Source organism: Ranitomeya imitator, chromosome 9, assembly GCF_032444005.1.
Source record: "Ranitomeya imitator isolate aRanImi1 chromosome 9, aRanImi1.pri, whole genome shotgun sequence".
NCBI lineage: Eukaryota > Metazoa > Chordata > Amphibia > Anura > Dendrobatidae > Ranitomeya > Ranitomeya imitator.
In genome coordinates this window covers 36,582,251-36,606,704 of record NC_091290.1, presented here as the reverse complement: position 1 = coordinate 36,606,704, position 24,454 = coordinate 36,582,251, and the positions used below count along the sequence as shown (strand labels likewise).

General features: G+C 41.6%; 1 protein-coding gene across 2 annotated transcripts in view; it reads right to left on the bottom strand.

The window, feature by feature from the left end:
- The window catches only part of LOC138648686 (sodium/calcium exchanger 1-like), a 103,136-nt gene that overhangs the window by 70,694 nt on the left and 7,988 nt on the right, over positions 1–24,454 (bottom strand). For both annotated transcript variants that reach the window (XM_069738480.1, XM_069738481.1), the window contains exon 2: positions 769–2,522. In XM_069738480.1, coding sequence (XP_069594581.1) covers positions 769–2,522 — 1,754 coding nt within the window. The remainder of the gene's footprint in view (positions 1–768; positions 2,523–24,454) is intronic.

The window sequence follows — 24,454 nt, the reverse complement described above, 5'->3', positions numbered from 1 at the left end:
AATCTACACTTTCAGCCACTATCACATCTTGCAAAAACAGATTCATTAAATTTTAAATAAGAATTTAGTATATTAAATGGGAATCTGTCAGCAGGATTTTGCTATGTAATCTGAGGACAGCTTGAGGTAGGGGTTGAGATACTGATTTCAGAAATGTGTCTCTTATTACGCTGTATGCTGTTGTTTCAATAGTATCAGTGTTTTATCAGCAGGAGATGATCACTACGGGATTAACTGCCCCCATGCCTCCTGGTCCAACTCCAGACCCCAGCACTGGTTAGCATCTTATTATCAATATACAGTGGTCATAGAAAGCTGCCAATGCATGGTGTAGGCGGGCTCAGCTTTCTGAGCTCTGTGACATCTACAGCAGATAAAACTCTGATTGTATCAGAACTGCAGCACTCAGTAAACTAAGTGATACATCACTGGAATGAGGGTCTCTTTCCCTACATTGTGCTTCTCTCAGATGAGATAGAAAAACAAACTGCTGACAGATTCCCTTTAAATACACAATTGTTAAATACATACTGTAGGTTTTCTGATAGTCTACCCTGCTGTTTGTATGAGCAATACATAATGTAGCTCACCATACACATGAATACATTCCCTTTATTTATATTTAATGAAAACTGTGAAGAATGGGCTTCAATGTTTGCATGTTTTGCCTGCCTGACTCAACCAATTTTCCACAATTTGCTGCAACATGCCATTTTATATAGGAACTTCAGAATTTATATTTCTAAAATATAGACTTTCAATACTCACGAGGTCTCATCATTCTGGAATTCCACTTTGCCAGCAACTTCTAGGTAATCTTCTCCAGCTTTTGCAGTTCCCTCACTAGTTCTATAAGGTATTACGACTTTTCCCCTTGCACCGGACCCCCTTACCACTTTGGCCCTCATAGTGCCTACACTTTCGCTCACTCTCATGCTGCCTGACTCGAAGCTAAAGATCCCTGCATGATCATCATCGAATATAGTCACTGTGGCTCTCCTCCCTGTCCCCAGCCTTACTCGTCCAGGCCCATCTCTCACGCCTCGCGCTCTGCGTGGGTTGTTTAATTGCACATAGAAATGTTCATCTTCCTCAAAAACATCATCATCAATTATGCCGAGCCGGAGCTCCTTCTTGCCTTCTCCAGGCTGAAAAATAAGAGTTCCTTCTGCCAGCTCATAGTCTGAGCCAGCATTGGCTGTTCCATCCTCAGTCCTATAGTCTACCTGGACTGACCCTTCGCCTTCTGCCCTCTTACACAATACCCACACACTAACGGTTCCACAATTTTCAAAGCATTGGTAGTGTGTGTGTTCAAATTCTACTTCCGTCCAGGGTTCCTCTTCCTCTCCCCTACCTCCCCCCTCTCCGTCTTTATTATTATCATCTGTCAAAGCCCTTCTTGCCTGATCTGCTGCATGTTTCTTTAGTACATTCCCAGCTCCAATCATCATCCTAGTAGCCTGGATCCTATAAAATGCTCTGCTTTTTTGCTGTTGCACAAGGGCCTGGTAATTTGCTAACTCCATAAGTTGCTCCATGTCTTTTCCAGGATAACGTTGGCGCATATCTTTAAATACTCTGGCCATATCTCTTCTTTCTTCTTCCTCTTCTTCTTCAAAATCTTCACCTCTTTCACCACTAGCCATCCTCATTTCCCCGCCATCTTCTTGTCCACCTGTGTCTTCCGCACCAACCAAAACACCTCGGCTTTTGCCCGCTCTATACTTTGCTCGACCTTTACCTCGTCCTGCGTAACGGTAAAACAACAAACGTCTGTCTGCCAGCCAGGCCTGTAGAACGCACACCGGGAAAAAGAAGAACGTCAGTAGTGCCTCCCACACCTCCACTTCTCCAGGAGAGGACCACGACAAAATTAGGAAAAGCCAAACATAAGCAAAGACGCTCCAAAATGCAGTCACCGCAAAGACGCGTGGGTGCCGGATGCGGCGAGTCTCACCATCAGGGACTACCGCAACGCAAATGCCGATAATCACAAACATGTTGAAAGCAGCTGAGCCAACGATAGTGCTGGGGCCCATGTCTCCCGCTTCAAAGCCTCTTCCGACTACCTCAATGATGGAAAGCAAAATCTCAGGAGCCGATGAACCCAGTGCCATCAGGGTAAGGTTAGAAACGGTTTCATTCCACAGGCGCACACTTGTCACTGTCACCTCTCCATTTGGCCTTCGAAACGTAACTCGACGTTCTTGAGAAGTGATGACCTCAATAGATGCCATAAACCGGTCAGCTATGATGGACATTCCCAAGAACATGTAGACAAGCGCCACAAAGTAGACAATGGCACGTGCTGCACGATCCCCAGTGGATGGAGGATGTGGTAGCCATGCAGGCAGTAAGACGCCATCTGTGCACACTTCATTTTGGGTTGGTGCACAGGTAGAATCATTTGGAGAAGGAGTAGAAGCACCAAGTATTGAAGGGAAGAGCAGCAGGGGAAAAAGGACTAAATACATGGTGGAGAAAGAAGGGAAGAGAGGGCCAAGGGAAAGTTGGATCACCTGTAAAAAAAAACAAAAATATTGGTTATAGCAACAAAATATTGGTAATCATCATCTATCAATATCAATCTATAATTTATTTCTCTATCCTATATTTATCAATCATTTATGAGTTGTTTGACTATGTGTTCCATTGGATAAAGAAATGTGGTTACTTCCTTACAGAAATAGTTCCGATTGAGACCATGGCCAGTTCAAAAATGAGTCTTACCAGGGACTACCACAACGCAAATGTGCATCTACTCTCCATTATACAGAGGTGACATGCAGAACTGGACATAGCCAATAGGTGTAGTGATGTTCCTGTAAGGAAGCAAGCAGCCACGTCTTTACAATTTCATACAATTTCTTTTACGATCAATCAACATGATAAAAATAGTTCAATAAAAGCCCTTGACGATTGAAATGATTGCATGCAGGGCAACATCTTTTTGAGACAAACACTCAAGATTGCATAATAAAAGGTCTTGTAGGTGAATGATCCTCTAATTAGAGATAGCTGATGTACATCAAATAGGATGGAACAAAAAACTGTCATAGGAAATATGCTCTACAAAAAGGGTGGTCTCCTCCATGAGATGGTCTTTTGGAGAGGTGTTGATAGTATTTGACTACAATGTTATAATGAAGAAAACAATTATTGATCATTTTATTTTGGGTTCTATAGTTACATATTTGATATGGCTGGCAAAGACACAAGTCCATTTGGCCCAGCCTAAATTCCTGGCGTCGAGCCAAAAGAAAGAAAAAACTAAGAAGGGGGATGCCAAGGGGAAAAAAAATTTCATTACTCCAGATATCAGAACAAAGGTTGAGCACACTATACCATGAGATGCAACGTCACAGCTAAGGCTAGCTTTAAAGGGAACCTGTCATGTATTGGTAATATGCAGGAAAATAGCATTTTATTCTATTTACTGGAAGTGCAGCTACAGGGAGAATATTAAATTACATTTTCCCTTCAGCCGCTTGCTTCCAGTCCTCGGGGCAGTGCAAGGAACTGTTATGGTCAAGGCTCACTACACTGTGTTGTAATCACTCCCCTGCACCTTGAATGACAGTCTGCTGTACGCACACATACTGCAGAGCTGTCTGTCAATCAAGGTGGAAGGGAAGTGAAAACAGCGCACTCACTGTCTAATGAGCAGTGACTTTTGCAGCTCCTGGTGGCACCCTGATGGCTGGTAGAAGGCAGCTGAAGGTAGAATAGAACCTTATTTTCTCCCTATAGCTGCACTTCCAGTAAAACATGATATAACTGCTATTTACCTGCAGATTACCAATCTATCTGCAGGTAAATAGCGTTTTATCATATATCTGTTGGGGCATTGATAACCATTGACAGACACATATTAAAATACAATAATTGAGCTCCACTTTTGCTTTTCCTCTTTATCAAATTGTCCTTGGCAATAAAAAAAAAAAGGGAAAACGTTACACGATTAATTGTCACTGACGTTTTATATTGCGTGTAATCCCTGACAAACTGAAGGAGAAACATTGCACCTCTTACATTTACGGTGTGGGGTACATCCTGAATAATGCATGTCTGCACCTATGTATGGACAGGTTGTTCTCGGGGAGAGCGACACTGTCCAGGCTGTAACAATGACAGATGGAGAAAATCCCTCAGAGCGGCAATATATCTGACATCTTGTTTCTGACAATGACATATTTGCGGAATCCCCTAGCTGAAGTCACTGCGGGTATACATGTGGAATAATACGGGACATTTTACAGCCGCAAATTGCATTTGGATTCCGCTAAGGCTTTCACAGTCAAGAATGTGAAATGGATGTAAAAGAATAATCCAATATTCTGAATCAATATTCTGGGCTTTTTTTTAGCTCAAAGTTTAGACAACATCAGAAAATACTAATTAGATAGACACGTTACGGATCAGAGCACCCTGGTGGAGATCCACCACAAATAAAGTAGGCACGAGATAATACAGTTAGGCTATGTGCACACTGAGATTTTTAGGCAAGAAACTTTGGCACTTTTTGCTTCTTTTTTGAAGGACACTACAAAAAGCACCAGGTGTCTTCCATCTGTCTTTTTGGCATCTCTGTAGACTTTTTCATTTAGTTTGTGGCATTTTACAAGTGTGAGATACCTGGAGAATGGTAAGGTCAAGTCTTTTGAAACGTGAACAAATATCAAAAGACTGAACATGTGAATACGAGTCATTTTGATAATGCAGATGCCCAATCTTTTGACCAGTTTTAGGACAATTTTTCAGGTGGGTTTCAGAGCGGATCACCTGAAAAAGACGTTGTGTGCACATACCTTTAAAGTAAGGACACTTAACACTCTATCCCTGGCTCGTATACTACAGACATCCTGACACTTCTACATACATAATTAAACTGATAGTAAGTTCTTGACATAAGCAGAACATCTAGAAGCACTCTATACTTTATCTTTGGTGCACAAGGCCAACCAATTTAATTATCTCACCATCATCAAGTCAGGCTGAGCCTGAATACATTAAAAATAAAGCTCCATCAGGTCATTAGTTCCCAACTCGTCTATATAAACTACTTCATTAACCTCTATTTTGCTAACGTTGTTCATAACCACTCTCTTAATGTGTTCCATCACCATTCAGCTGATTGCCAATGGTGCCTTAGAGAGTCTGTCACTATTTTCTTCCCTATAAAATGAACATGAAAACTGCCTCAGTGCTGTAAGCAAAACTAACAGCTTTCACAGTTGGTTTATAGGGGCAACTGGTTTCCAAAAAGTTTTCATGCCACCTACAGTGACTTGAAAAATATTCATACCCTGTGAACTTTTCCACGTTTTTTCACGTTATGCCCACAAACTTAAATGTATGTGATTGGGACTTTATATATATTCCAACACAAAGTATTTGTGAAGTATAAAGGAAATGATACATGGTTTTAGAAATATTTAAAAAATATAAATCTGGTAATTGTGACATGCATTTGTAGCCTGATAACCCTAAATAAAATTCTGAGTAACTAATTGCCTCCAGAAGTCACAGAATTAGTGAATTGAGTCTAACTCTGTGTAATTTATCCTCAGTATAGCTGCAGCTGTTCTGTGAAGGCCTCAGAGGTTTATTTAAGAACACTGGGGGACCAAACAGTATCATGAAAAGCAAGGAAAACACGAGACAGGTCAGGGATAAAGTTGTCGAGAAGAGTAGAGCAGGGTTAGGTTCTAAAAAAAAAAATAACCCGAGCTCTGGACATCTCACAGAGCACTGTTCAATGCATTATCCAAAATTGGAAGGGGTATGGCACAACTGCAAACCTACCAGACTACTGTTTCTGAGTTTTTGCCCTTTCTCTGTGTAAAGTAGGAGATCAGGTGACTGGGTGAGAGGTCTTAGATGGGGAGTTGATCGGGAGGCTGGCATAGGGAGACTTATAGGCCATGCTGTGCTTCCTGGGGAACAAAATATGCAAGAAGCCAACAAGGTGACAAGCTATGCATGTCAAGTAGTCGGGGACTTCTGCATGCTTAATTTGCATATGTAGCGGTAAAGATTTCCAAACGTTTGTTACCACCATTGACCCACTCAGAAGACACAAAACAGTAACCATTAGCATTGTCTAAACTAGAGAACATACAGAAATTGCAGGAATGGCAACAGACGCTCTTAATAGGGAACCTATTACCAGGACTGGACTATTACAACAACTAACCCATCTCTTCCCCACCATCCAGAAGTGCTGTCTTGATGAAAAATTGCTTTTCGATATGCAATTCCCCATCTGTGCTCCCCCTCGTCAAGGAGAGGAGCCAAAAGGGGTCATCACAAATACTTCTCTGTCTGTGCTTATAAGGAACTGAAGGGTTTTACACAAATGTTCTTACTCCTTTATTCACACTGGGACCTATTTAGCAGGTAATTGGTGTCCAAATCTACGCGGAGCCTGTCATGATGACCAGTTACTCCACTAATACTTGCATTTTATATAGAGCACAATGTTTCGCACTTAGTATGCAGACATAATCCCTCGGCACAGGGAATCTGGCTGGTCCCCACATAAGAGTTGAATAATATATTCTGAATGCACACTGGGGTATTGTGCTGAAATGTTCTCACAGTTCTCATAGATTCGGGTGCCATACAGAATTTGGGCTTTTAACAGTTACTTATTCTGCCATTGAAATATAAAGAAGACACTCTGCCCATCCTTATATTAATTCACCTCTTTTACTATAAGAACAGAATTAGAAGATTCTAGAATATGTTCACTTTTATTTCACTTAGTGGCAATGTATATATTAATGACTGGGTATAAGGCAAGGGTCACACAAGTGTATGTCCTCCCACTCTAGAGAATTGGGTTGATTATGCAAATAACACTCTGATCAGACTCTGATCAGAGTGAGGGCATAGTGTGATCCGATTTTCTGGGATGAGGAGAAGATGGAGAAAAAAAAATCTCCATCTTCTCCATTGTGTTAGTCTGCGGAAATCGGACAGCAGTCAGATGTCATCTGAGCACAGTCCGAGGTTTTCCCCAAGCTCATAGACTTGCATGACCGAGGGCAATCTGAATATCTAATCAAACTTAGGAATGCCACAATTATTTATTTTAATCAACTCTGCCCGATGAAAAATATGAAATGTGCCCGGCCATATAGAATATTATTGGTCAGAGGGTGATTCGATGTTTTGTCGGATTGCGCACGGACCAAGAATACGATCATGTGCACGAGCCCTCAGAATCCATTTATTTTATTTTCAATCTTGAGAAAATTACCTAACTTTCGGTTATCCTACTGTAACATGGCTCTGCATAAATACTAATTATCTAATTATCTAATACTTTACTAACAGGATCTCTTCCTCTACAAACAGAGGGATCCAGAAATACAGGGTTGCTGGGAATTATAATTTCTCACTGGAGACTTGCGAATCCATTATTGTTCCAGAATACAAATGTTTTTATAGTCAGCTGATGAGAAACAGTTTACAGGGGAAATAAATAGATACATGTCAGAAGATTGCATCAATGGAGTTCTTGATCTTGAACCATCATTGGTTTTCAGAAGAAGGGGATCAAAAATGAAGGGTCTATATATTTGGCACCATGTAGTAATGCTTACATGAATGGGAGAGTCTTAATGTTCATCTCATTAGTAGGAATCAGGGATGGCCAACCTGACCAATTCCATGGTCCCATGGTGTCTGTGGGGTCCACTCTGCCTAGGATTCAATATGCAACATTTTCCATACATGTACACCTTGCACCGGGGTCTAACTGCTGTGATTGATGCTAGCTTGGATGTCACTGTGAATCGTATCAGTAGCATTTAATTTTCTAGGAATGAAGTGAAAGCGTCCCTTCTGACATCCATCACCTCTAGCCCCCTTTCTGTATTATTGAGGGGTGCCAATGGTCCATGTGTCGGCCATACTTGTATACCAGGGGAAAGTGTCCCTTCCGACATCCATCACCTCTAGCCCTGATTCACAGTACGATTGAGGGGTGCCAATAGTCCATGTGTCGGCCATACTTGTATACCAGGGGAAAGTGTCCCTTCTGACATCCATTACCTCTAGTCCCCCTTCATAGTATGATTGAAGGATGCCAAAGGTCCATGAGTCGGCCATACTTGTATACCGGGGGAAAGTGTTCCTTCTGATATCCATCACTTCTAGCTCCCCCTTCTCAGTACGATTGAAGAGTCAGTGGTCCATGTGTCGGCCATACTTGTATATTAGGGGAAAGTGTTCCTTCTAATACCCATTACCTCTAGCCCTCTTTGACAGTACGATTGAGGGGTGCCAATGATCCATGTGTCGTCCATACTTGTATACCGGTGAAAAGTGTCCCTTCCGGCATTTGTCACCTCTAGCCCCCTTAACAGTATGATTTAGTGGTGCCAATGTTCCATGTGTCTGCCATACTTGTATACATGTGAGGTCCATCCAGCGGCATGGGCATACACTAAAGGTAATTTTACAGTACACTGCAATGTGATAGTATTGCAGTGCATTGTACAAACTACCAAGTGATCACAAGTTCAAGTCCACAAGGGAGACCAATAAAATATCTAAAGAAAATTTTTTTTTCCAAAAATAAAAATGAATAAAATATGCAAAATAAAACAAATTAACTGTTCAAACTACTAAAATATCCTTTAGAAGGCGAGGAGTAAAAAATCAAAAGCAAAGAGGGACTCTGTTTCTAAAGGGCCCAAATAAACCTTAGCTGGCCCTGTTAGGAATCTCGCTAATGATTGGAATAGAGACCTTGGTTAGTGATACATTGGAAATCTATGAGCATTGCTAAAGGGATTTGGGACTGGAAACTGACACATACATACATACATAGTTTATAGACTTCACCAATGTGATCTTCTGATATCTCTCTCCAACATTTTGCCAAATCACATTTCTGTGTTGAGCTTACATGCTGGGATAAGGTGTTATCTGAGCATGCTCGAGTGCTAACTGAGTATGTTTGGCATGCTCGAATATTATATTCGAGTACTCGTGGCTGTTTGACAGCCACAACACATGCAAGGATTTGCTGTTTGTTAGGTAATCCCTGCATGTGTTGCGGCTGTTGTATATCCATGAAAAATGCAGCCGCGGGGACTCAAACATAGTATTCAAGCACACCAAAGATACTCGGTTAGCACCAGAGCTCAATACTAGTGTTATATTCTCCTTTAATTTACCCTGACCCTGTTGTCTTATAGGAATACCCATAAACTTGGAAAAGCCCCTGTCTACAGAATGCAATTCTTCCTAGACTATATTCCTGGTACAGTCGTTATTATACTGGCTTAGTTTATGACACCTGTCTTCTGGACAGGTTGGAATTAGATCCAGAAGAGGACTACCCACAGACGGGGGTGTGTACCTGCACTCGTGAACATTGCCATCGCCTGCAGACGTTGCACCGGCTGGTACAGACCAGGCTTCGGGAGTCAGAACATGCTGAGAGGACTCCACCACGGGCAACAGATCTTCAGGTCGGAGACGTCCTGGAGATCAGCTGGAAAATCGGTGGGAAAAGGACCTGTACCAGGTAAAGCGACAAGTCAGCCCCGAGGGGCCTGTGTATGAGATTCAGCCTGAAAGGGAACAGAACTCTCCCACTCGGATAGTACATCGGAACATGCTTCGGCCTTCTCTATCAAAAGACCCAGTACGAGCAGACGAGATTCCAGAGACTCTTGAGCCAGTTTCCCCGATAGTAGAGGAGGAAGGGGATCATGAGGAACCAAGACCTGGGGTCTCCGAAGAATCTGATCCCGGAAATATAGAGGCACCATTGCTCCCTTCGGTGCAACCTGATTCTACCACTCAAGGGGACTCCACTACTCCTTCCAATTTAAGACGCTTCGAAAAAACAACAGCAGGCAATCCCCCCCAATCATTTTGATCAGGAACATTTAATTTGGCAGCAAAATGTCCTAAAGAAAAGAAGACGGCAATGTGACTCACAAGAACCCTTGCCCGTGGAATGGCGAGTAAAAGGAGTGGGGGAATGTAGGAAGATGGACCAGAATAGTGGTCTTTACTGCGTGTCAGGGCCGGAACTGTCGGGACTGTTACCATTGTTGCCAGGGAAAGCACTTTCTGACTGGAGCAGACCTTTGCACCTGACTGGGGGTGGGTGTGATATAAAAAGGACTGCGCGCACTGGAAGGGAGCTTTTGGTGGGTACCCAGCGTGCGCTACAAGAGAAGGTTGACTCCCTCTATGCTTACAGACACCAATTGACAAGGCCGCTTTGCAGCGCTCCATCCCCAGCGCATATAGACTCTGCATTACCCGAGACTATTTCCCCATTACTCTCTAACCTTAGCAGCTCTAACCGGTCGGTACACCTATTTTTGACAAATTTCAACAATTTTTAAAACGTTGCTCATACATTTTTAGTCCCATCCTCCCTCGAAAAATTACATCAGTTTTATAAATAACCATCCACAACTGAATCAACCACTGAGGACTCTCAATTCTAAATATTTTTCTATCCACTGGCTAACACGGTACCAAGATATATTTCTTTCCTGCATCCTCAACTGGTGATTTTTTAATACTATTTATTTTTAATAAATTATTCGTAATAAAATTCATATTTATAAATACAAATTGTTTTTATCCCTTTTTATTAGTTTCTAGAAAATTAAAATATATTTTATTAATGGTGGCACTTTAAAAGAATATTGTTAATATGCATTTTGCACATATATTTTCCGCTGACATCTCTGCTTATCCAGATCCTTTTGATGGATATCCTCATGTCTGCATAATGATTGTGGCTGCAACAAGCCTTCGCTCCCTTGAAATACACTCTCTGTAATGCATTCCTCTTGTGGGACTTTAGGTTCTCACCCCCTGTTTTTTCATTCTGTTCTTTTTTTTCTCCTTCCTAATTTTTTTCTTCCTTTCCTTATGGTAACACCCAGATACTATAATACAACAATAAAAATAATGACAGATTAACCTATCATAATGTTTTTAAAAAAATTCTAATTGTTTATTCATTGTAACCTATTCATCATGTGCTCATCATGTGTCTTGTCAATGAACTTTGACACTGCTGATCAGGTGACTGTTATTTGAACTGTTTCTCTATTTAAAGAATGGTGTAAACTGTATTGACATGTTCCTGTGCTTTTTTTCCTGATGAAGGAGTCTTGAACTCTGAAACGCGTAGAATAATCAAGCCATATGTACTAATAATTCTGGTGATTCAGCAGCGCAGAAATTTACCACAATTTTCCCAATCTCTATCTAATGGAAGAAAGGAAGGAATGTGAAAAGGAGGGTGGGAAGGAAGGTAGAGGATGGTGAGAACCAAAGAAGAATGGAAGGCATGTGAGAAGGGGGAATGGTGGGAAGGATGGAGGGAGGTGGTAAGGAAGGAGGGAACGAAGGTGGGAGGGAAGGAGGGAAGGAGGAAAGGAAGGTGGCCTGTGTCACAATCTACTCTTTCGATGTCTACAAAAACTACCATATTACTCAACGCTGCCTCGCTCATGCCTCATAGTCCACCACAACTGGTATCTGCTAAGGTTGATGATGTTGTTCATGATCTTGGGTATCATCAAGGATCTGCTGAGGTTCTTTTGTTGATATGATTTGTCATGTTTTGCGTTGGATGTTTTATCTCACAGATGGGTGTCACTCCAGCTGGAGACACAACACACTAATCATCCGCCACCACTTATCCTGATGAAGTTTCCTCCAATCAGGAACCTACCAACGGTTCCGTCCGCAGCACCCATGTAAGCAAAAATGCCAACCACAGTACCACAGTGTCCGTGAATGAGAGCACCCATGGAGGACAAAAGCCACAGAATTAAGGTAAGAAATAACCCACAAGGAGACGACACTGAAGACCACCGGGACCTTCTCCTCCATATTCATTATTTGTGTTGTTCTAGGATTTGGAAAATAATTTGCTTCCTAGCAATCCTTTGATTATGCTCCTTGTGTTGGTGATGTTAAAACTTCTTCTCGTGGGAATGATTTTTCTCGTTGGTTCCGTAGTGCATATTTTTGAAAAGAAGGAGAAGTCAGATAAAGGTGAAGAGAACACAGAATTGTGTGGCCTGAAATGTTATCCATGAGACGGGCCGGATAACAGCAGAATAAAGATCCAGCAGAAAATAACTGGTCTGGTTACTGTGTGAACATGGAACATCCCTACTGGTGTCTCTAGGGGGGTGACACTTGGGGGCCGGGAACTGTTAATGTGTGATTGGAGAGGATGTGGTGCAGATGTGGAGTTTTTCTATGAGTGGGTGGTGGGACTGTAGAACGTTCGAGGGGTGGTGGCGCCTGCGCGGAGTCACAAGGGGGCCCTAAAAATTTTGCCAGTATGGGGCCCCGAAATTCTTAGTGAAGTCTCCTCCAATCAGGAACCTACCACCTGTTGTTCTAGGATTTGGAAAATCATTTGCTTCCTAGCAATCCTTTGATTATGCTCCTTGTGTTGGTGATGTTCAAACTTCTTCTTGGGGGCCAGGAACTGTTAATGTGTGATTGGTGAGGATGTGGTGCAGATGTGGAGTTTTTCTATGAGTGGGTGGTGGGACTGTAGAACGTTCGAGGGGTGGAGGCGGGGCTGGGGTGGAGCCTGGGCGGAGTCACAAGGGGGCCCTGAAAATTTTGCCAGTATGGGGCCCTCGAAATTCTTAGTGGCAGCCCTGATTTCAGATACAAGGTGTGAACAACAGCAAGAACAGTTAAGTTGATAACTTGCTTGCTGAGAGGTAAATGTAGACAATTCCTAGAAAGTTGGACTTAGCTTGAAAGTAACACTGGTTGTAGCCTGGAAGTCAGGAATGGCAAACTCCTTACAAACTGAAAGCAACTGCGGACAATGCAAACCTAGCCTAAATGCGTAAAGTCTGTTTTAAGTTACCATAACTGTGTCATCTCTGTGTAAGAAGTGATATTTAGGGTAAAAAAAAACTAGTCATTATCAGGTGCATTATCCATGCCCAGGATACAATGTCCAAAAAAGTAAATCTTCCTGACTCTATAGTTTTCCCAACCATAAAATCAATTATTACCAGTATTTACATATATCAATGTAAATTTAAATTGTGAGTGACCAATTTATTAGGTACATACACCCCTTGTCAAAGAGAATCACTACAACCTCCTGGGAATCACATTGCACAGGTTATCTATCCACTGTTACCACGATAAAATATGAGTTTTGCCTTGTTGCTGGAGTAATTCTAGTTTGGGCGATGGGTCAGAGTTGAATAAAAATACATTAGGAAATGTGTTATGTATATACTGTAATATCACATTATTTTATTCAATATGTAGAACTATATAGAAGTGCAACAATGTGATATTTTATTCTTTAATGTTTGTAATTTTTTCTTACTAAAAACTTTCTTTGGGATGGCCATCTTGTAGACACACTCCTGAATCACCTGCATACACAGTGCACTAGAGGGGTGTACTCTATTGCAGCTGGGTAGAAGTGACCAATATCATGAGAGTCTCCAGGTAGTAATGGCGCACAAGCCACTGCTCTACAGATACTGTGCTGATTTTCACAATACGAACTGTATACTTTATTAAATGTATATTTTTAATAGATCCTGATGAGGCTGGTGCATTTACTTTCAAAGTTCATGTAATAATTGCTGTCCAATCATTTTATTAAAGGGGGCGTCCACTTTTTAATCGGCCAATAGAGGTGAAAAAAAACTCAGCTGACTGGAGAGGAGTATGTGGGCGCCGGGCACTGACTGCGGGGAGTAAGGAGCGGCCATTTTCTTCCGGACTGTGCCCGTCGCTGATTGGTCGTGGCTGTTTTGCCGCGACCAATCAGCGACTTGGATTTCCATGACAGACAGAGGCTGCGACCAATGAATATCTGTGACAGACAGACAGAAAGACAGACAGACGGAAGTGACCCTTAGACAATTATATAGTAGATGAAATCCCACTTATTAAACCTGACAGGGCACACCTGTGAAGTGAAGAGCATTCCCGGTGACTACCTCTTGAAGTTCATCAAGAGAATGCCAAGAGTGTGCAAAGCAGTCATCAAAGCAAAAGGTGGCTACTTTGAAGAACCTAGAATATAAAACATATTTTCAGTTGTTTCACACGTTTTTGTTAAGTATATAATTCCACGTGTGTTAATTCATAGTTTTGATGCCTTCAGTGTGAATTTACAATTTTCATAGTCATGAAAATACAGAAAAATCTTTAAATGAGGTGTGTCCAAACTTTTGGTCTGTACTGTATATACATATATACATATATATATATATATATATATATATATATATATATATATATATATGTCAGTGAGACACATATATACAGTGGGGCAAAAAAGTATTTAGTCAGTCAGCAATAGTGCAAGTTCCACCACTTAAAAAGATGAGAGGCGTCTGTAATTTACATCATAGGTAGACCTCAACTATGGGAGACAAACTGAGAAAAAAAAATCCAGAAAATCACATTGTCTGTTTTTTTTTAACATTTTATTTGCATATTATGGTGGAAAATAAGTATTTGGTCAGAAACAAAATTTCATCTCAATACTTTGTAATATATCCTTTGTTGGCAATGACAGAGGTCAAACGTTTTCTGTAAGTCTTCACAAGGTTGCCACACACTGTTGTTGGTATGTTGGCCCATTCCTCCATGCAGATCTCCTCTAGAGCAGTGATGTTTTTGGCTTGTCGCTTGGCAACACGGACTTTCAACTCCCTCCAAAGGTTTTCTATAGGGTTAAGATCTGGAGACTGGCTAGGCCACTCCAGGACCTTGAAATGCTTCTTACGAAGCCACTCCTTCGTTGCCCTGGCGGTGTGCTTTGGATCATTGTCATGTTGAAAGACCCAGCCACGTTTCATCTTCAATGCCCTGTATGATAGAAGGAGGTTTGCACTCAAAATCTCACGATACATGGCCCCATTCATTCTTTCATGTACCCGGATCAGTCGTCCTGGCCCCTTTGCAGAGAAACAGCCCCAAAGCATGATGTTTCCACCACCATGCTTTACAGTAGGTATGGTGTTTGATGGATGCAACTCAGTATTCTTTTTCCTCCAAACACGACAAGTTGTGTTTCTGACCAAACAGTTCCAGTTTGGTTTCATCAGACCATAGGACATTCTTCCAAAACTCCTCTGGATCATCCAAATGCTCTCTAGCAAACTTCAGATGGGCCCGGACATGTACTGGCTTAAGCAGTGGGACACGTCTGGCACTGCAGCATCTGAGTCCATGGTGGCGTAGTGTGTAACTTATGGTAGGCCTTGTTACATTGGTCCCAGCTCTCTGCAGTTCATTCACTAGGTCCCCCCGCGTGGTTCTGGGATTTTTGCTCACCGTTCTTGTGATCATTCTGACCCCACGGGGTGGGATTTTGCGTGGAGCCCCAGATCGAGGGAGATTATCAGTGGTCTTGTATGTCTTCCATTTTCTAATTATTGCTCCCACTGTTGATTTCTTCACTCCAAGCTGGTTGGCTATTGCAGATTCAGTCTTCCCAGCCTGGTGCAGGGCTACAATTTTGTTTCTGGTGTCCTTTGACAGCTCTTTGGTCTTCACCATAGTGGAGTTTGGAGTCAGACTGTTTGAGGGTGTGCACAGGTGTCTTTTTATACTGATAACAAGTTTAAACAGGTGCCATTACTACAGGTAATGAGTGGAGGAAAGAGGAGACTCTTAAAGAAGAAGTTACAGGTCTGTGAGAGCCAGAAATCTTGATTGTTTGTTTCTGACCAAATACTTATTTTCCACCATAATATGCAAATAAAATGTTAAAAAAACAGACAATGTGATTTTCTGGATTTTTTTTTCTCAGTTTGTCTCCCATAGTTGAGGTTTACCTATGATGTAAATTACAGACGCCTCTCATCTTTTTAAGTGGTGGAACTTGCACTATTGCTGACTGACTAAATACTTTTTTGCCCCACTGTATATATATTTATATTTCATAGAAAGTTAGATAGCAGAAAAGCGGGTAATTCAATTGTCGGCTTTTGCTTAATCATTACCGAACCCGACAGGATATGAGACATGGGTTACATACAGTAAACCATTTCATATCCATTATATTTTTTATATATCCATCCCTAATAATGTTAGTAGTGTGTGTGCAAAATTTGGGAGCTCTAGATGTTAAATTAAAGGATTAATTCACGAAAAAAACTGGCGTGGGCTCCCGCGCAAATTTCTCCGCCAGAGAGGGACCAGAGTTATTGCCCCCCCCCCCAGACTAAATACATCTGCCCCCAGCCACCCCAGAAAAGGCACATCTGTAAGATGCGCCTATTCTGGCACTTAGCCTCTCTCTTCCCACTCCTGTGTAGCGGTGGGATATTGGGTAATAAAGGGTTAATGTCACCTTGCTACACACCGGGAGCCCTGGGGATATACTTCACCTGTGGGAAGTTATACCATCTAGCTGCCATACCATCACCCCACAGGACCCCTTTAAGCAGCGTCAGTCCCCACTGACCGAATACCACAGGTGGTGTCACAAATACTTTATTCATAAAATCCTAAAAGACTTTTCCTTAATTGGGCGCCCAGGGCCACGGATCAGGTCGCAGCCACTGTGATATCCCCTTTAAGACCGAACCCGGTATACCCCACGGCCCAGGCGGGCAACTCATATACATATATATGGACGCAATACAAGAAAAGTGGAAATAAGATGTATAATTATGTGCTTAATTGTAAAACACTGGGCAAAACCGTGAATGAAAAAGACCTGGGAGTATTGGTGGATGACAAACTCATATTCAGTGGCCAGTGTCAGGCAGCTGCTACAAAGCTAATTCCCATAGGGAAAAAATGATGTACCAGTCCACTATAAAAAGTATTAATCATTTATTAGAAACTTTAAAATACATAAAGAGACAAAATCAGGTGTGTGGAAGTCACAAACTGAAAACAATACAATAACACCAGGGGCCCCACCCCCCACGAGTCAGTTGTCTATTGGTGACTTATGTAAGCTGCTACAAAGGCAAATAAAATAATGGGATGCATTAAAAGAGGCATAGATGCTCATGAGGAGAACATAATTTTACCTCTATACAAGTCACTAGTTCGACCACACTTAGAATACTGTGCACAGTTCTGGTCTCCGGTGTATAAGAAAGACATAGCTGAACTAGAGCGGGTGCAGAGAAGAGCGACCAAGGTTATTAGAGGACTGGGGGGTCTGCAATACCAAGATAGATTATTACACTTGGGGCTATTTAGTTTGGAAAACGAAGACTAAGGGGTGATCTTGTTTACTGTATAAATATATGAGGGGACAGTACAAAGACCTTTCTGATGATCTTTTTAATTATAGACCTGAAACAGGGACAAGGGGGCATCCTCTGCGTTTGGAGGAAAAAAGGTTTAAGCATAATAACAGACGCGGATTCTTTACTGTAAGAGCAGTGAGACTATGTAACTCTCTGCCGTATGATGTGGTAATGAGTGATTCATTACTTAAATTTAAGAGGGGATTGGATGCCTTTCTGGAAAAGTATAATGTTACAGGGTATATACACTAGATTCCTTGATAGGGCGTTGATCCAGGGAACTAGTCTGATTGCCGTATGTGGAGTCGGGAAGGAATTTTTTTCCCCAAGGTGGAGCTTACTCTTTGCCACATGGTTTTTTTTTGCCTTCCTCTGGATCAACATGTTAGGGCATGTTAGGTTAGGCTATGGGTTGAACTAGATGGACTTATAGTCTTCCTTCAACCTTAATAACTATGTAACTATGTAAATTAAAGACTGAATATCCAGTGTCAGCATTTAATAAAATTGACGTCTCTTGTCGTGAGTCTGATATATATTTTTTCGAATGGGCAGGTGGCATGATAAATGACACCTTTAGATGCACACGTGATATATTTTCTGATTTCAAACGTTTTCGAACCATTAAAATTACTGAAGTTTTTTTGCCTTTATGCAATTGGAACAGGCTTTGCGTAATCCACATGGGGAAAAAACCTTTTGTTTTAGAAGCAGATGATAGTGCATTTTTTATTGGATTATAATAGCTGTGAACCAGCAAATCGTGGAGATTCCTGGATCTTTTTGCTACGATAGAAGGTGTAGATCGATCTTATTAGTGGAAAGGTTTTCCTGCTACGATGGTATTCCTCATCCATGTATGCCAAGAAATATAATCATATAATACTTATGTAAAATACCGTCTGGTTAATGCTCCCCTACTACACAGGAGATTAGTATAAATGGTATACATTGCAGATTAGCTAACGTATTAGGTAAAGTGGCTCCGATAAAACGCATCACTTATTCATTAGCAGGCTGCTATAACATGGCGCATTGCACGAATGTGACTGATGCTGCCCATTACTACAACTATTTTTTGCGGATCATAATAGAACTACATCATCATCCATCAGCATGCCAAAATTGGATCTGTCCAAAATTTTTGCCAAAATTTTAGAAAGACAAATTGCAGACTGAATGTGAATATAGCCATATAGACGGCATCCTGAAACCAGAGGTAATGTTTGATGTTTTTGTTCTTGTACTATGGAATTGTTTTAGCTTTGAAAGTTCATGTGATTCTGCTAAAAAAAACAACCAGCCAGCGATAGCGATTAAGCGGTATGTGACGCGGGTGGCTGAGATAACATTGAGTCCTGTGGAGAAGGTTTTCACATAAGTCCTTTTTCTGCTCTTCCCAGATGCTGCATGATTTAAAAAGCTGCTCTTTCCTTTTTGCTGCATCCCTGTCACTTCCCAGCAGTTCGCCATTCATTTGTATGGAGGGAGCTTTTGTGCAGCTGTATATTTAATGCTAACGTACAGAACTGGCGTGCGCTAAATCTCTTCACTACAATGTGACAGAACCTGGCAATGAAGCTGCAATGTGCTTATCAATGCCAGATTACAGTGCAGTTAATACACTAGGCACTAAAAATGTCCATCTAATGTTACCTCTGACCGATGTTGGTCACAGTTGGGTAGACCTTCACCCACACGAGGCAATAATACTCACAAAATACCCATTTTTACTGCACATTGGCCATAGAGAAGAGGTCAATGTTGGTCACAGCGGACAATTTCCCAGTTTCAGCTTTTAAAACTGAAAAGAGGTTTTTCAATCCACCAAAACAAATTAAAAGCAAAAATACTTTATTATGACTTCATTAAAATAGTAGCATGGGCAGAAAAAAATATATCTGATGCGTTTCCAGTCTAGCTGACTTCTTAGGCCTCTTTCACACTTCCGTCTTTCATCTCCCATCGCAATCCGTCGAGTTTTGAGAAAATAGGATCCTGCAAATTTTTCTGCAGGATCCTGTTTATTTTCATAGACTTGTATTAGCGACGGATTGTGACTCTCTCTCTCTCTCACTCCTCCCCAGAAATTTTTCCATTGAAATTCAAGCAACAACACGAACAACGCACCCGTCAAAATACTGGATGCGTTGCCCATCTTTTTCCCTATTTTCACGGCGTACGTCGATACGTCACAACAACGCATTACGACGCTCCACAGGGATACGTCGCTGGATTCCTGTTTTTCACAGCGACGCATCCTGCACCCATAGGCTTCCACTATAGCCAGCGGCGGCCAGCGCAGGATGCGTCGCTGACCGATTTTCCGACGTGCAGAAAAAACATTCCTCTGAACATTTTCTCTGCCCGACGGACCGTTTTTGGCAGACGGATCCAGTGCATGACGGATGAAACGGATGGCCATCCGTCACTAAAACAAGTCTATGAGAAAAAACAGGATCCTGCAGAAAAATTTGCAGGATCCTGTTTTCTCAAAACTCGACGGATTGTGACGGGAGATGAAAGATGGAAGTGTGAAAGAGGCCTGAATCATACATATAGTTCAAAAAAGGACAGAACTACTAGTATAAAAATGCATACAGCCCGTGACATCAAATAATGACAGCACCCGAATAATAAAGTATTATGCCCATGCTCATTGTCGGACTGGGCTGCCAAGGGCCCACACCAGTAACCAACTCCAGGGCCCCAGTGTTCAGCGACCTGCAAATGTGACATTATCCTCAATCACAAATTTATATAATAACTAGCTGAAGAGCCCGGCGTTGCCTGGGCATAGTAAATATCTGTGGTTAGTTATAGCACCTCACTTCTCTCATTTTCCCATCACGCCTCTCATTTTCCCCCTCATATCTCTCATTTTCCCCCTCACATCTCTCATTTTCCCCCTCACTCCTCTTTTTTTCCCCCTCACTCCTCTCATTCCCCCCTCACTCCTCTCATTCCCCCTAACACTTGTCATTTCAACCTCACGTCTGTCATTTTCCGATCACTCCACTATTTTCCCTCACTCCTCTTATTTTGCACTCACACCTTTTCATTTTCACCTCACATCCCTCATTTTTACCTCACACCTCTCATGTTTGTCATCTCCCTTATATATAGTATACACCTGTATGTCATCTCCTGTATATAGTATATACCTGTATGTCATCTCCCCTGTAAATAGTATATACCTGCTGTATGTCATCTCCTCCTGTATATTGTATATACCTATGCGTCATCTCCTGTATATAGCATATACCTGTATGTCATCTCTTCTGTATATAGTATATACCTGTATGTCATCTCCTCCTATATATATATATACCTGTATGTCATCTCTTCTGTATGTACTATATACCTGTATGTCATCTCCTCCTATATATAGCATATACCTGCTGTATGTCATCTCCTCCTGTATATACTTATGTGTGATCTCCACTTTTATATAGTATATACCTGTGTCATCTCCTCCTGTATATAGTATATACCTGTATGTCATCTCCTCCTGTATATATATATACCTGTAAGTCATCTCCTCCTGTATGTAGTATATACCTCACCTCACCCCTCACCTACTGTATCCTCCCTCACCTACTGTATCCTCACCCATCCCTTGTAGATTGTGAGCCCTCGCGGGCAGGGTCCTCTCTCCTCCTGTACCAGTTGTGACTTGTATTTTTCAAGATTATTGTACTTGTTTTATTATGTATACCCCTCCTCACATGTAAAGCGCCATGGAATAAATGGCGCTATAATAATAAATAATAATAATAATAATACCTGTGTGTCATCTCCCCTGTATATAGTATGTACCTGTATGTAAATTGGCAGCCTGATAAATCCCCAGCCAACAGGAAGCCCTCCTCCCCGGCAGTATATATTAGCTCACGCATACACATAATAGACAGGTCATGTGACTGACAGCTGCCGTATTTCCTATATGGTACATTTGTGGTACGTTTTGAGTATGTGCAAGTTTTGTGTGAGGCAACTTTTGCATGTGTTGCAATTTTTGTGCATGTGGTAATTTTTCCGTGTGTGAAAGTTTTGCCTGTGGCGAGTTTTCCATGAGGTGAGTTTTGCACGTGTGGCGAGTTTTACGTGAGCCTAGTTTTGCATGTGGCGAGTTTTGCGTTAGCCTAGTTTTGCATGTGGCGAATTTTGCATGTGGCGAATTTTGCGTGTGGCGAGTTTTGAGCGGCGACTTTTGTGTTTCGACTTTTATGTGGCGAGGTTGGTGTATGTGTGGTGAAATGTGTGCTGAGGGTGGTATATGTATTCAAGCACGTGGTAGTGTGTGGCGCATTTTGTGTGTTCATATCCCCGTGTGTGGTGAGTATCCCATGTCGGGGCCCCACCTTAGCAACTGTACGGTATATACTCTTTGGCGCCATCGCTCTCACTCTTTAAGTCCCCCTTGTTCACATCTGGCAGCTGTCAATTTGCCTCCAACACTTTTCCTTTCCCTTTTTCCCCATTATGTAGATAGGGGCAAAATTGTTTGGTGAATTGGAACGAGCGGGGTTGAAATTTCGCCTCACAACATAGCCTATAACACTCTCGGGGTCCAGACGTGTGACTGTGCAAAATTTTGTGGCTGTGGCTGCGACGGTGCAGATGCCAATCCCGGACATACACAGATACACACACACACATTCAGCTTTATATATTAGATGAACTGGGCAAATTGTTAAATGAAGAAGATGCTGCCTTTATACATAGTGATTCAAGTATATGGTACCAAGTACTGCTCATATAAGAGGGTGGTGGCCCACCAGAGGATTCTCCTGTTCTCCTCTGGGCCAGTCCAGGTGGTCAAGCTACTATTTTATTTTAAGTCATAATAAACAATTTTTGCTTTTAATCCACTTTGCTGGATTGAAAAACCTCTTTTCACAATTTTGAAGAAAGCTGCTTGATACCTAACAAGCGTTATTATCCATCCATAGTGGAGTGGATTTCCCAGCAAACCAGGCTGAACAATATACATATATTTGATGGGCTGAGATGTATCTGCAACCTTTTTTTATTACTGCCATTAAAATTGAACCCTTGCCCCAAGTCAAGGATACTTTGCTACTCTCCAGCATAAGTAACCATTGTTAAAGGGAATCTGTTACCATGTTTTTCTATCCTATCTAAAAGCAGCATGATATAAGGGCAGAGACCCTGATTACAGAGATGTATCACTTACTTTACTGGGTGATGCAATTTTGATTAAAAACTGTTTTCTCTGCTGTAGAGCCGAAGGCTGAGCTCTGTATAACCCCACCCAAACCACTGATTGGCAAATTTTGTGTACCCTGTGCAAAGGCAGAAAGCAGCCAATTAGTGGTGGGGGGCGTGGCTGTACTGCCTGGCAGCAGGCCATGTAGTCCTCTAGTGATAATCTCCTGCTGATAAAGCAGTGATTTTATGAAAACTACACTAAGCAGCCCAGTAAGTGACACCTTGCTGGAATTTGCCTCTACATTATGCTGTTCTCAGATTAGGTGGAAAAAATCTGGTGACATTCCCTTTAAAAGGGTTCTCAACTCTGGACAATCTCCATTTATTAGAAGGGTCCCTCAATAAATAGCTGAGCACAGTGTCTCCTTGGCGGGACCCCTACAATTAACCTGTAGTAACATATGCTTAGCTAGATTGAGAAAAGTCACAGGTCTATCAAGTACAGCCTGTCTTGTTCAATTATAGACTATTTATTAGTGGATTATTTATAACCCATAATACCTTTGGTTATTAGAAAAGTATTCAACCCTTTAATATAGTGTCTGCATTACTACCTGTTGCGATTGGGCATTGCACAGGCTGAGTACTCTAACTGTAAAGAACCCTTTCCTACTTAGATGCTGGAATAACTTTTCCACCTCATTTAATAAATATCCCCTGGTCCATTGTAGGGTCCTTGGAAGTAATAAATTACATGGCAATCCTTTCTATTGAGCACCCAACATGTCAATGAGATTTCCTCTGAGGTGTCATTCTTCTAAATTAAACAAGTCCAACATTTCTAGCCTCTAAGAGAGGCCTTGCTTCCCATGTAATAACCTAGTTGCCTGTCTTTGAGCTGACTCTACCATTCCAATATAATTTTTTTTAAATGAAGCCCAAAACTGGATTTATAGAGGGGTAATAATACTTTATGATCACAGGATTTTATCTCTTTTTTATACACCCTAATATCTTAATTGCTTTTGCTGCGGCTGCCTGACCTTGAGTACTGCTGTTCAGCTTACTTGTAACCATAATCCCCAAGTCCTTCTCTTCTGTATAATATATTTCCATTTATTACTTTACATTTATCATCGTTAAAGGGAACCTGTCATGTTGGATAATGCTATTAACCTATAGATGTGGGTTTAATCTACAGATTAATAACATTTAAAAAGCGTACTGTCGTTCTACTGAAAGCGTGGCTCCCGGGAGAAAATGAACTTTATTCCTCCAAGGAGCCAACGGCTTTCAGTCATGCAGGCGTGCCTTATTTTTGCCCTTGCGACAAGCTTACCTATCTCCCTTTGTAATATTCTGCACTGAAGATGACTTTTTATTTATCCTAAAAAGTTTCAGATCACGAACAAACACTGACATTTAACTTTTAATTCCCTCCACAAGGTCATTAATAAAGAAATGATTAAAAATGGGGCCTAATACAGATCCTTGTGATACCCATTGCTGACCTTTACAATGACCAATTTCCTGTCCCTGAATCAATGTTTTACCCATGTGCATATAGTGTCACCTAGTCCCTGTTTTTTTTTTTTTGCAGTATTGGAAGTGGTAACTGCCTCCATATCTGGCTGAGCACTCTATTTTTAATTAGCGCTGGATCCTATCTGCTCTTTAAATTTGTAGGCTTTTAGCCCAGGGGAGGCATGTTTGATAAATATTAGTATGGGTCCCATCAAAGAAAAATTCACCTTGTCATGGCTGGTGGGCTCTCATGAATTAATCAATGTATGCGCTAAGTACATAAACTTTTATGAGTAAGTTCTGTGTAGCAGTAATGCTCTCCAAATATTCAAGATTTGCATTCATCGTAGCGCTTACAGGATGCTGCTGTATTCTTTCGCTTGTATATTATGCAGTCTTAGCACCTTGCATCTGTTCACACCTGCTTTATTCTGTGCGGCGGTGCTGGTCAGTTTTTTGTAGTCCCCGCTTCT